The 14,932-nt window shown below is 31.0% G+C and overlaps 1 protein-coding gene across 4 annotated transcripts in view; it reads left to right on the forward strand.

Moving 5' to 3' along the window:
• The window catches only part of Hr4 (Hormone receptor 4), an 84,742-nt gene that overhangs the window by 51,290 nt on the left and 18,520 nt on the right, over positions 1 to 14,932 (forward strand). The window contains exon 2 of one of the 4 annotated variants that reach the window (XM_026628772.2): positions 7,268 to 7,519. The exons of the other annotated variants lie outside the window; for them this stretch is intronic. Within the exon in view, the coding sequence (XP_026484557.1) occupies positions 7,504 to 7,519 (16 nt within the window). The 5' untranslated portion in view covers positions 7,268 to 7,503. The remainder of the gene's footprint in view (positions 1 to 7,267; positions 7,520 to 14,932) is intronic. 4 annotated transcript variants of the gene reach the window in all.

Raw genomic sequence — 14,932 nt, forward strand, 5'->3', positions numbered from 1 at the left:
TCCAAAATATGGAAAATAAAAAATAATACATACAAATATTCTTGAGTAGCAGTGTCATAAATGTACACAATCGTATAGCTTTGAATTAATTAAAAAAATATGAAGTAAGATAATTGTATTTAAAATTAGACAATAATAAAAAATATACCACAATACACTTTAAAGAAACGTGTTCAGAATAGCGTTTCCTATAGAACACTGCTTAAATCGCTTATGTTGCGAAACACGCAGACTCGCCACACTGCGAGTTAAGGTCGCGAATATGTGGCAATTTTCCCATTTCGAAGACAAGTTAAGCCTTGACCTAGGAATTAAATTTCGTTTCGTCACTCGAGTTACACTTTGCAACCGAATAAATCGCCACAATTTACAACGGACACGTGTTTATTGTGATATATACTCTTGGCATATTACCAAAATTAATGGCGAAGAAACGCAAAAGCTGCCTATTCAGCCATTAAATACGTTTGAAATTATTATTTATTGTAAACGAAATTTTTTAATAGCTCTTATAAACAGCAAGGATAAAACTTATTAAATAAGATTTTAAAAATAAAAATAGTTGGCAGTTTCTGTGAATAAGTACTTGGTAGAGGTAGAGCCCTTGTAAGGTAGCGAAGATCCCGCTAGATGTCAGTGGTGGTGCGGCGCGCGCGCACATGTTGTGCCACCTCTTTACGCAACGAGGCCATTCACCCCGGAAGGCGTTTTCCTCGGTTTCTTTAACAGTGTTATTTTCTGGCGGTCGCGTGACTCGTTCGTGTGGTTCAACCAACACCCTCTTACATACTTGTAACAATAACCGACCCATTTCAATTATCGTAAATGGTAATTATAGAAGGTCGAAGAATAAAGAATTTATATAACATGCGCGATTTCAATATTTACAATATTACTAATAAGTATGTTACTAGAATAATACTACTTGTATTATTCTAGTACACTGAAAAACAAAAGCTACTGCAGTATATTTGTTAACTCTTTAATAATAGGTTGTCACTTTCGTTGGATTTGTTTGCGCAATAATTTAAAAAGTTAAAAGTAATATTTTACCAAATATTTTTTATCTCATGTGACATATTAAAATGTCGCTACTCTTTTATGTAAATAGCGACGTAAATAATATAATTTGAAAGGAGGGCTATTAAGATTTGTCTTCGTACTCGTTAGTCGTGTCGACGTTGTAACAAATAATTCCACGAGACAACTTATTTTTACAAAACTTGTTCATTTTGTTGCGTGCGATCGCTGATTGACCGAATTAGTCATAATTCGTCAAGCGCACTTGTTTATGTAATGCACTTTTTTTCATTAATGGATTTGACAGGTAATAAAAATATTCAATAATAACGATGTACGTACGTTACTTATCATTAATTTCATCATCTTTGTACACTCGTACACAATTACAAAAAAGGAAAAAAAGAAGTCGTTTGAGAATAAGATATTTACAAATAGTATATACTTCTCATGTCATACCAGTTAATAAAAAATTATAACAATAGCTTAACAAGATTATTGAAAATACTTTGTATTCCATACACTTGTGAACTTTCAAATATAATATATAACAAATCTGGAACGTGGCACATCAGGTTAGGTAAAGTTGGTACCAAAAATATGTTCTGAATTTAAATCAAACTTGACGAGGAAAATTCTACGATTTAGCTGTCAAAGTCTAACATTAACATAACTGTGACATTGCCACGCTTACGCAAAGATGCATCGGCGCCTTGCGAAAGTGTAGTGTGTCACGCCCCCGCTTAAGACCTCAATACTCTTTAAAAATATTTTTGGCAATAAAAAATTACATAATAAAATAAAATTACTATTTAAAAAAGTATAACGAGAAAAATAATAATTAAAATGGTATTTCATTTAAATACATTTGTAATTGGTAAAAAATGTAACTATTAGGTAGTACATGAAGTTATTTATTTACTTACTTGGATTACAAAATATACTAATCTATGTATATTAGTATCGGACTCGTAACGAAAACAAAATATTATTATAGCTTTAATTTTCAAGTGTGGAAGTTTAACTTCAACACTTGGCACAAAACAAGGTAAGAAAATTAAACAGTCATTATTATTTCAATTATCTTTCTCAAATGTAACATTTCAATGTTAAACTCAAACTATTCATCTAAGAAAGTTAGATCTTACGAAACACCGAGACAAACTGTATATTTCAAACGAAGACGGCTAAAAGCTCTAACTTGTTGCACAAACAAAAATTGAATTGCAATAGAGAGATAATCGCGAAGTGGTACCTATTGACCGGTCTATCTCATTACTCAATAAATAATATTAACACTGTTGAATTAAAACATCTCAATAACTTGTCCTAAATAAACAAGGGTAAAGACCTTTTGCGTAACGTATGTGTTACGTGTGCCAGTGAGAGGCAATGTCAGACTTTGCAATCACTATTATTATGACAAGTAAGCGAGCAGGCCGTCCCTAAACAATGCATCAAATTTTACAATTTCACAGAATAGCCGTCGTCTACATCAAAATCTCTTACAGATACAAACGAGACCACGCAATATCATCTCGTTAGTAATTATACATTTCCATTCAAGACGGATGCAGTTTAAGTGCATGTTTCGTAGCAGCAGTTCACACTGACGGTTAAGATTAATAGGGGTCGCTTTGGTACACATTGTGTAATGATAACCAAAAATAAATTCAACATGTTTAAAAATATAATAATTAAATGCAATTCACTCCAAACAATAAATATTGTAATCAGTCGAATTGCAATACATAACAATTGCATATCAAGGTTCTTCTAATGTCTCTATTAAAATTAAGTCTTTTGTTTCGTTAGCGTATGTGCCAAAAAAGGTCAATGACCAGCCTCGACGTTTCTACCACCGCATTTGGTACATGATAAAAGAGCCAATAAACATCCTATCGCTTTTAATTACAATATTGTTACGGTGGAATAGAGCTCAATTTGCATTATAACGTTCGCGAATAGACAACCTTCTGTGTAGATAGTAACTATAAATTATGCAGCAAACTCCATTGTATGTTAGAACTAGGTTGTAATGCAATTTGAACGCTAAAACAAATACATTAGATCCATAATATATTGATAGATTTTGTGTGTTACGGTCTGTTTGAATTGTTAACAATAGCGGCCGAAATGATAGTTTGTTTATCGTTCGCGCGTTCTTGACAGCGAAAAAGTGAAAACGGCTGTGGTGGATGAGCATTGTGAAACTAGGCGAATGACGCGGGCCTCGACGCGGGCACACTTTAACTGCGGACAACACTACGGTTATATAATAGGAAATGAGCGGTGTCGCCCATACGGTCATCGCTGCACACATAATAAATCCAGTCCTCGCATAACAATATATTACGCGGCTTAGAAGTCACCTGTTTTTATCACATTATTAAACAGTTATTTTTGATTAATAAAACCTAATATAATACAAAATCAGCAATATAATGTCTATCTGTTGAAGATTACTTGAGTCAGCATTTAATACTTATGTACCTCGTGTAGGTACATAAGTATGTTATGTATGTATATTTGAAATTAAATATATGAGTAAGTATTGTAATAATAATGTTTATAATAAAATCGATTGTGTATTCAGTTGTTGCTCTTGTTTATGTATAAAATATTTTCTCTCTAATTGACTAAATACTGTTTTAGAAATGTAGGGAATTCGAAATAAACGACAGTAAAATGTAAATAGTTATTTAAAAATAGAAACGAATAATAATTAAAAATAATAATGTATGAACTAATTGCAGAAAAAAACAAATATTCCTTGTAAATTTTACAAGTGATTGTTCTTTCTATTTATTTTTCATACATATAACTCGAACGTATAAAACATTAGAACAGCTTTATTGTATACAACTTAACACATCAATCATATTGTATGGAACTGAAGATAGTTAAAGCGAATAGATAATATCATTTGGGTACAGTTTTTCTGTGTATTAATTAATTGTCACAGCACTGTTCACCAAATGTAACAGTTTTACAATAGCGGATAATGTATGTCATTGACATCGAACTATTGTTTATTGTTTTTTCTGACAGGGCATTCTTTTACTTTCGAACTGAGGCACAATGGACTTAGTCTATGAAACTATATTATATATCTAAACTTAGGTTTAGGTACTTAAAGTGAATCATTATTTTTTTACGAAATAATTATGCTTCGATATGAAATTACATCAATTGTTTTAATCATTATGTACCTCTGTATTGTATGAGTATTTTCAAAAACCATGTGCAAAAAACATGATTACAGTTCTACTATTGACTCTTTTTTAAATAGTACTTTTAAATTAAAATTGCTTTGCAATATATTCGACTTTAGAAGTCTGATTAAACGGTATAAAGTTAATTACTCCTATAGCAAAATTATTAACTGGTAAATTATACTTATCTAATCAAAGTTATATAAATTGTTAACATTGATAACAAGGTTTGATCTTTTCACTTTATAATGCAGCTACAAAAAATATTAAAAATAATACATTTAAAACATTGCAATTGTTAATACTACATATTTTCGACTATTTACGAACTTGTGAGGTCGTTCATTTATACTTTATCGAATGCGGATTATTAACGTAGACGTACATTTTATAATGAAAAAAACATTTCGTTTTGTTCTAATATATTGAAAAACAACACATCTAAAAGTAGAATAAATAGTCCCAGTTTTAAATTTTATACAATAACTTACTATCTTAAGTCTAAAATGTATGTCTGTATGGCTTAAACCTTTGGATCGAAATAGTCATACGAACCAAAATTATAAAAACATTAAGGAAATTTTGTATGAATCATCAAGGATAATGATTATGTTTGACTTCGAACATATTATAGACTTATATAGATATTAGTACTTAGGTTCTCCATAGTTCTTCTTGGAAGAGTCTACATTATAAGCCGGCGTCGGCTTTACATGTTTGGTTTGAATAATTATTGTCGAAGTCTACTCGAATAAAGTATTATTTGATAAATAAGACAAACATTTCAATTAACATTTTATTTTTTATGAATCTATAAGATTACGATATCAAAAACGCGGTCAGACTCATTCTAAAATCTATTGTTTTTATCAAACATTATCAGACGATGACATTTAATAGACTATTTTAGATATTTCAGAGATTATGAATATCGTGTAGGGTAGGTCGTTCAACTCAGTAGTTTGAACTCGTAGCTATCGTGTGAAAAAAAATTCCACAGTCCACCATCCACGACAATACCGATGTGGTCCAGTTGTCAACTGATAAATATACCTTGATGTGAAAACTCTCTAAATGAAAAAAAAAGTAGTTCAGCGCGACTATTTTGTTACGATACGATTAAAACTTGTGATGAATATCACTGAAACTAAACGAAGCATCTATGGATGATATGTATCTTAGTTGAATTATTTATATGATAAAACTAAAACTTATATTTTTATCCGTTACAGAATATAAGTTAAAAAATATGAAAATATAATTCAAGTTAAAATTTAAAAGATACCGCTAATTTCGTCGTAATTCATTAATTCAAAAAAATTAACCATATGTATTAAAAATAACAATAAAAATAAGGAAAAATACTTGTTTTTCTTTAAAATTTATCAAACAAGGCCAAATTTATTAAAAGATAACTAATTTAGATTAAGTATTGTTACTTCGAGTAACTGATTCATGCGATAACTTCAGGCTGCAAGTCAATTTTCCGCCGCAACTGACACCCGAAATAATTCTGAAACAAGATCACACACTTTTAAGACGACACATTAAACGGTGAACATCGCTTCCTGTTTGTGAATATTCCTGAACGGGGTTATGACGGGTTTGCTTTCACCCATTCCCAAACAGGAACATTGCGTCGATACTTGAAGCGTGTTTTTGTACAGAAGAATAGTTAACCTAGTTTCCTTGGACCGTTCCTTGCTAAATATACGCCGGTCTACCTGACTGCCGGCGCATGCGACGCATACCAGTGATGGCCACAGTGGCCATTGTTATTTATAATAACAATCTTCGGAACAGATATAGTTGTTGACAAATGATCTTAATAAGATTAAATTTAAAACTTCGAAACATGTCTTCCGCAGTCAACGGATAGGTCTTTGCACTTATGTAAAATTTAATGGAATACCGCTAATAAACAATTAAAAAGAAATTCAAAACGATAACTTTGTATAGCACACCTGTTGTTTAGTATGTACTTCTTTGTTAACATAATGAATCAGTAATCTAGATATTCACGAATAGCGGCCGATGCGAATGAACTCTGTTTTAATGTAATCCAACACCGAATTGTGCCATCGGCCCGCCTAACCTTTTAGACAAAAAGCGTTGGATCGCTTATCTAGGTTGTGTATATTATAAACGCTATAAGGAATATTTATAACTATTTAGCCTTTTAAATTGTTTATTTTCTGTCATAGAAGTGAACGATTTTTTTTTGGAAAGGATTATAAAATAATATGGATCTGAGTAGACTCAAAACATATTGTAATTTAAATATATTTGTACACACTTTAATCGACTAAATAAACTGATTTAAGCTTATTTTGGAATAGTCAGAACATTTAAAAATGTATTTATAATTTAAATGTTAAACAAAAATCGTCTAAGAAATCATGCGAGTATTTGTGTAAAACGTCGTTGCGCGGTCATGAAGAACCGCGCGTGCGCATGCGGCTGACCTACTTTTGCGCCTGTGATGACTTGTTCCCCTCCATCGGACCACACACGCCACACTGCGCTACAGCGGGAGCCATTACTGCAACCCATCCTAACACTGAAACATTGCTGCTAACTTTTAACGAAATCCCTTTCGTCAGTTCAACGACCTCACTATCGAAATCCGCACACTCACACGCGTGTCCTCGAACGGCACTGACAGATAAAAAAATGAAACAAAAAACATCTCGCGTAACGGTAAATGAGTACAAGACAGAGATAACTATATTTCGGCTATGTACTCGACGATTGTAAGGTCGGTAACGAAAAACACTGACGCAATTTTTACAACGTACGTAATTGAGTACTGACGAAGCCAGCGGTGTGTGCGTGAGCGCCGAGAGCGACGCCCGCGTCCGCCGAAACGGAGGCGGAATATTTAGGTGAAAGTGTTTCGAATTTCGACATGACGACATTCGCGCGCAGTCGTTATCGTGATTTTGCCGAATCGAGAGGTTCGGAGAACGCGCATGCGAACGCAACGCGACTCCGACCTGCGCGCGCGCTCTCCCTATGTGCTCGTTCCGCAGGAAGTGCACCATACTCCGCGTGCTGATCGTGTCAAGTGCTGCGTCGGAAAAGTATGCTGAGAGTCGGTGTGTCCAAAAATTTTCGAAGACGTAAATTAAAAGGTGATCGGTGAATTAGAAAAATCCGTGGAACTTTATGTGATGTGCGAGCTGCAGCGCTAAGCAAACTGTCGGCTGGTGATAATCTGGGGTCCGAGGCGCTTGACGCTTCTTCACATGCACTGCAACTACAGACGATGACCTCCACAATGGGTAAATATTATTATGATCACCTTAATACATTTTAAATCAATTTATAGGGTTGCTAATAATTTATCGATTTAAACGACAATTACTATATATGTAAATATTTTAATGAATTTAAATAACGAAGAGTGAGAATAAAGAAAAAGTGAGTGAAAAACTAAAATAATATCTCACCCACGTTTAAGTCTCACTCACGGTCTCGTAGAACGTATCGTAGCATACTGCTACGTTGCGAGTGCTACGATTTCAACTTTACATAGAATTTCTTTGCTAATTTTTCCAACAAAAAAAAAAATAAATAAAAAAAATTTGAATAAGCCAATTACGCTCTTTATATAGTTTACATTATATGTGAGGTCACATAATTTGTAGATTTTTAAAATTATGAAAAACATGATTAAGTGATATTTAGTCTAAAATTAAAAAAAAATTGAAAAAAATATTCCATTTTGAAATATATCATTTCGATAAGTAATTAAATATTTACCATATACACTATATTTACATATATTAGTGTTATATCAAATGTTACATGTCTTTTCAAAATGTGCAATAATATTTTCATACTATTTATATTTTTTGTTGAAATAATCTCAAGACAAAACAGTACATACTCGAAGTCCTTGATTTTTTTTTATAACGGTGCACAATATAGTTACAGAATGTTATAGACAACAGTAAATATATGTATATATATGGTGTTTTTTTAAATAATTATTTTAAGATTTCCTTCAAATAAACATTTGTTATCTATACTTTTAAGACATTATAAAGAAAATTATGGAAATTGATTAATTGTAATATTGTTTTATATGTCCGATATAAAAGTCAAATAAAAATAAATAATAATAAACCTGCTAATAAATTATCTATATGTGATTTATTTGGAATTAATATTTCTTCTAATCAATTTTTAAATGTTTAATTATTTTCATAGTGATTGCTTTCGAGACCTTCAATTCCTTGTAGTATTAACGAATAACATTGGTCTGTGCGATACTACGTTATATCAATGATTATGAACAGGTATTTGTCATACTAACAAGACCTCAAAACATGATGAGGAAAAATCAACAAAAACATAAACGTAATCATTCCGTTGCATTTTGGCAATAATAATATACTATACCACTACAAGTTATTAGTAGTAATTCTGTCAGTTCATGTTTTCATGGAACGTCACAAGTTCACGAGAACTTTCGTTGCAATGTTCTTTCGTTATATAAAAAACACATTTCGTCATAAGACTTTCTATAAAATGTATTATAACAATATTATTATTATAAGATTCCTTTTATTTATGTTGTTGTGACGTTTTTTTTTTGCTTTTAAATTACGGTCCATTTGTTTTTTGGTAAAAGTTAATTGTAAATAAATAAAAAAAACAATGCTTCTAGATAAGAACTATTATACTCCTTAAACAAAGTGGTATAGATTATCATTGGCTATTTAGTTGAATTAAGCAATTCGCTCAATGTCTATTGTGCAAGCAGGTCTATTCTGAAATAATTTCAATATTAAACCCGCATACATTGCAAAACAAAAGCTAACACCATTCCGTGTTAACCATGACATTCCCAAATCGTCTCGTGAATCACAATCGTGACTGCATTAGGGCCTGAACAGACTCAATTGAAAACAAATTCCTATATAACCTTGTATATGTCAGCAACAAAACGTTTTTGCACTCACAATAATCCCTCAAGTGAAAAAGTCGAAGAGGCGATCGAAGGTTCTTAATTCAATACGCGCTCTAGAACTCATACTTTTTTGTCCGAAACTTTTACTTTCTTCAAATGCTGCCCTTTGTTTATGGTCTATGACTCGATGGGGTCGATGGACTCGCGCCATTTTGCCGTTGCCAAAATACGTTTTTTTACGCTCACTTTCCAAAGCGGTGAAAGCGAAAAGGTACCGAATCACGAATGTCACCGCTTCCTTTCAAAACACTGTAGTGGGAGGATGCCAGTTGTATTCAAATAATAGATGCATGAATAAGTCTGTTATAAAATGTATTGTTCACCTTTGTTTTTTTTTAATTCTGTAGTTATTCCATGACGTAAGCGAATAATTGAAACCGGTATTTCACGGTTAACAATTCGAGATAAGCCATTTAGAGAGTCGTTCCAAATTGTATAATCAATTTTTTAGTAAGATAATGTAGAGATGAACCCGGAAGAATGAAATATGTGACGTTATATGACTTCTATCTCGGTAAATGATAATGACATAGGAAGTCAATAGATCGGAAGTGAGTATAGTTTAAAATGGAATGGTTGAGCGATCGTGCCAGTTGAATGTCAAGGCATTATGCCGAAGGCTAAGTCGCAACCGACGCCGAAATCCTGCTCAAGATCATTACACACGTTTATACGTAAACATTATTTCTTCCGTTCTGTATACGAGTATTTCTAAGTGTTTTACAATATTGTATTACTTCGTGCTCCCGAATTAGTACAAATGTATTAATGATTATCATTTAATGATTGAACTTGTTAGAATATACTAATTAATTTATGAATATAATTAAATAACAAATATACTAATTAATTTTAATATAATGTAAATATGAGATATATTTTTTTACAATTTACGGCAAAATTCAATCGTAGCTCGGTCGCTTCCATGTTGAATTTTGCCTTAACTTATTCACTTAATCTAAATGTATTAATAAATAATTGTATACATTAATTACATTCAATTAAGAATTACAAGTTAAATATTGGATGAAGCATAAGAAGAACATTTTATCTTCATACAAATAAAGAATAAACGAAATATTATACCTAATTTAATCAGTATTAAGCCACGTATCTTAACGTACTGCGCTCGACATATTCCCGAAATATTTATATACATATATTTCATTCATTTAAATGCCTTACTTCGTTTCGTTAATCTACTAGTTCAAGGAACGACGCGTAAATAACCGTTTTTTGTAAAAGAAGACGCTACAAACAAATATGTTAATTTTGTGATAAGGATTGAGGCTACCTATTGGGTGACAAATGAATTGAATTTCTTTCTTACGCTGATTTAAACAATAAATAATTACTGTTATTAAATAGTTACTGTAACTTGACTATTAAACAAATTACATATATAATTTCATTTATGAATATAAAGATTTACGAAAAAAAAGATGTATTGTATGTATACGTTGTAATACGCGTTTGAGAGCTAAACATTTTTATTATATGGCAGTATATAGCAAATAATAAAGGGCCATATCAGAGAGTGGGCGACCCCATAGTGTGTGGTCACTTCTGCTTATAAACATTATCATGGCCTACCAACCTGATTATCATGGTAAGTTATAATACCTGGTTCCTTCGTACTGAAATATAGAAAAAGAAAACAATACTTGTAAACAAAGACTGTGAAATTTAAGACATTCTAAAGATGATTGACTTTGGGAATAATGAAGGTAACAATACAAAATACACATATTGTTATGTGGGTTTTAATTACATTATTAATAAACGAAATGTCCTATTCCTACGTCAAATCTTCGCTTATATTTTTTGTTACTCCTTAGTCCAGCTATGGAAAACTTTAATGATTAAATTGTTACAAGCTTAATATATTCTCATATTGTACTGTTTGAGTAAGACGCCTATGGTGACCGAATCGGCCTCGTGTCGTCACTGACATTACTACCGGAACACGTTCACACTTCCTACTGCCCACATGACCAATTTATTTTAAACCTGGACATATTACAGGAAATTGTTAAGTCAAAAACTGACAATCATGTGACCAGCGACATATATAATATATATCAATAGCTATTAAATATTCCGATAAGTATTTCTATTATATATTATATTTCTATGGTATTTGTATTTCTTGAACTTGTTAAGGAATTCGAAGTTTTGTAGAAAAAAACGCGTTATCAGAACGTTTTTAATAACTCATATTTTAATTTAAAATATTGTACTACTAATAAAGAATAGAGTTCTATTTTTGAAATATACAATGAGACTATACAGTTAATATATTTAAAAAAAAACTCTGAATTTGAATTCAAATCGTGCATTAAATATTGAAAATGCACTAACGGTCTCTGGGCGGAAAGCGCTCCCATGTTGAAAGATAAGCGGATGGCCATGGTTGAGACCGCCAGACTTCCTAGTCTCTAGTAAATAGTTCGTAATGTGTTAAGCTTTTGATCATAATATGTCGTTGTCAATAGACGAACGATCAAAATTGGATATTATGCAATATTATGCAAGTGTACTTGTATATAAAACATTTTTTTTTATTTCTAAAATGAATAATTAAGCAGTATTTGATTAAAACTTTATATGACCTAAAATTTAATTATTGGTTCTAAGGCAATTTCTTGATTCAATTTACATTTTTCATTAAATGACAATTTCAATAAAATTGAATGTTTTCGTGAAATTGACTTATTGTTTTGTGTTCTATTGACTCTGTAAAGAAATAAATGAAACTTTTAAACATGATGGAATTAAATATTCTAGTATTAATATTTGTCAAGATGAATGATGAACAAGGTCTCTGAATAGAAGTTTTTTTAACCTTTTTTAGTAACGATTATTTAAGTATGACATTGATCTTCTGGTCGGTTCGATTTTTTCGCACAATAAAATTGCAAGTTTATTCAACGACGTATGGAACTGATTCTATATTAAAAAAAAATTCAATGTTAAATCGTAAATTTCCGTCTCATAAAATTTACCTTAAGCCTTGTGTATCATATATTTCAAGTTCAGCCACTAAGTTCTTTGTCCGAAATAATTTGTCAGTGCCGAGTTATGATTAAATAATTTTTCCCTACTTAAGAGTTAATAGAACAATGTTTTATCCGATGCATGAAATTTATTATTTATCTGAACTTACAGAATGCAACTGAACATATGTAAGTCATCAAAATTAAAAATATTATTAGCAAATATTTGGAGATACACAAGCTGTTATAATTAATTTAATTTTTTTTATTATAATTGAAAAATAAATACAATATGACAAAGGTAATTTTATCAAGTCTGGGGTTTCTGATATAAGGCAAATTGTTATTTTTTTAATTTTTTATTTATACAATAATAATTTTCCTAAATAGGACAAACGCGTCGATTTAAAAAAGTGTGCTCTACGGTAAAAGAGATCACCTGTGAAAACCTGCCTTGTTATATATATTTTTAAAGTTTCACCTCATACTGTGTAGACAGCTGCATCTAAAGGTTCTGCTCGGAGAACTTTTAATAAAGAGATAACATTTATAGATTTTTTACATTCATTACTATATTTATTAAGAAACCTATAATCAATTTACGGAAGTCTAATATCGACCTCGTCGGAGCCGCGGCGCAAAAGAAGCTTCAAGCAACTCGCGAATTATGTTGATCGCTTAACTAACACGCCATTATCAAGGTCTTTGACACGTTCACGTATATTTAAAAAAAATATGTATCTAAATAGCATTGCGAAATTCGCCTACAATGAATCCAAAATAACTGGAAATCCCACACATAACACTTATTAAATTCACAGAATTATTTCGTTTCCTAAACTCGCTAATCAACTTTTTATAAAGCTCGCACAATTTTAACTCAATAGGATATATATCAATAGCACTGTTTAGTAGTGCAAAAACCTTCATTAGGAGAATAATCTCGTCTTATTGCCTTCAATAGTGGCAGGAGGGCTGGTTCATTTTTTGCCCAGTGAATCAGAATCGCGGTTCAACGGGGAAATGTTGCTAGCATTCCTGCCAATATTCCACGTGGTCACTGTAATACAGTATATATAGTACTACTTAAATTTTTATTCGGGTATAGTTTAGGCCTTATGTTAATAATTGAGTTAATAGCAAAATGTTTCCAAGTCTGTGTAAATAAACCAGGGGTCATGGTGATCGGTTGAACGGTTGATGTTCTGTCTAGTGTTAAACAAACAAACATATGACATTAAGTAACGAAATGTGCGTACTTTACATGCGTAGTTTAATCAGAAGAATGTATTAGTTAAATTAATATTAAAATGAATCAATGTGTCATATCATGATTGTCATTTAATTAAAAAAATAACTGTGCAATTCACACATAGTAGAATTGAAACTTAATAAATAAATTAATATAAATTTTATTTTATTTTTTGTCTATATCTTAATCGTACCGCATTTTCATTTCATTGAGTTTCAAATAAGAACGACTGTAAAGAAGTTTCACTTCTAAAGTTACATGCTGCAGTAATTCCATACATTCGTTTTGTTACATAATACATATATGCTTAAGTATAACGTCAATCTGTAGTGAGTCAGTTTTTTATCGAATTCTTGCTACTAATCAGCGTAAGCAAGCTTCAGTGAATTTTACTTCGTTCTACGTCAAATAACTACGCAGTCCCTTACGTTATGATTTTGTGTATAAACGTACATAGTACTTAGTAACAATATAGAAATATATTGTGTATATAGTGATAAGAACAAAGTAGTTACAATGAAATGGCTTGAATAAATCGCAAAACAAAATATTACATTTTTTTTTTGTATAATTTGATTGAAAAACTCTTATTAGAAAAAAAATATATAAATACTCTTTCAAAAGTCACACAGTTTATAAATAATAATTTCAGCATAAGAAGATTTATAATTGACTTGACAAAATATTGCCTTTGACCTAAGATTGCATGGATTTGCGTACATTATTATAAATAATAAGATACAGGAAGTTAACATAAAAAATCTAAAATCTTAAATCTTGGACTTGATAACAATAAATCTTAGAAGTCTTAAATAAATATCACCTATTATTTAAAAAATATATGTGTACACTCAAAACTTAAACGTATTTAACAATAAATAACTTATATAAATACAGTTACTTGAAGGTATATATGTACGTATGTAGGTAACATTTAGCGCTTCATAAATAAAACGCAATAGTATTAATTCATTGCACGACATACATTTATAAGCGTCTCAAGTTCACTAGTACAAAGAGACAAGAAAACAAAACACAATCCAAGGTCAAGGACCTGTAATAATTGTGTACGTATTAGTGATTATGACGGAAACCACAACGCTTGAAATAAATGACGTTTATAAGAACGATAATCACACACGTATAATAAATTTTCTCGAAACGCATATTCTTCATAAACACGCAATAGTATATTGTACAGTATATCAGTGCGTATGTGACTTGGAATGAGCAACGTCATGTGGATGTACATACCTTTTTAATGCATTTTGAGCACTTGTGTTCAGACACCATGGATTTTAAGACTTAAAGAACTAACTTTAATATATGACATTTTTTACGTCGACGTACAAATTAGCAATTGATTAAATTTTCAATTAATTTCAATTTTAACACAATTATAATAATTGATTGCTTTTACAGATAAATGCTAATGATTAAATGACATTTTTTTATTCGTATTCATAGACTT

This window comes from Vanessa tameamea, chromosome 5 (genome assembly GCF_037043105.1).
Source record: "Vanessa tameamea isolate UH-Manoa-2023 chromosome 5, ilVanTame1 primary haplotype, whole genome shotgun sequence".
Lineage (NCBI taxonomy): Eukaryota > Metazoa > Arthropoda > Insecta > Lepidoptera > Nymphalidae > Vanessa > Vanessa tameamea.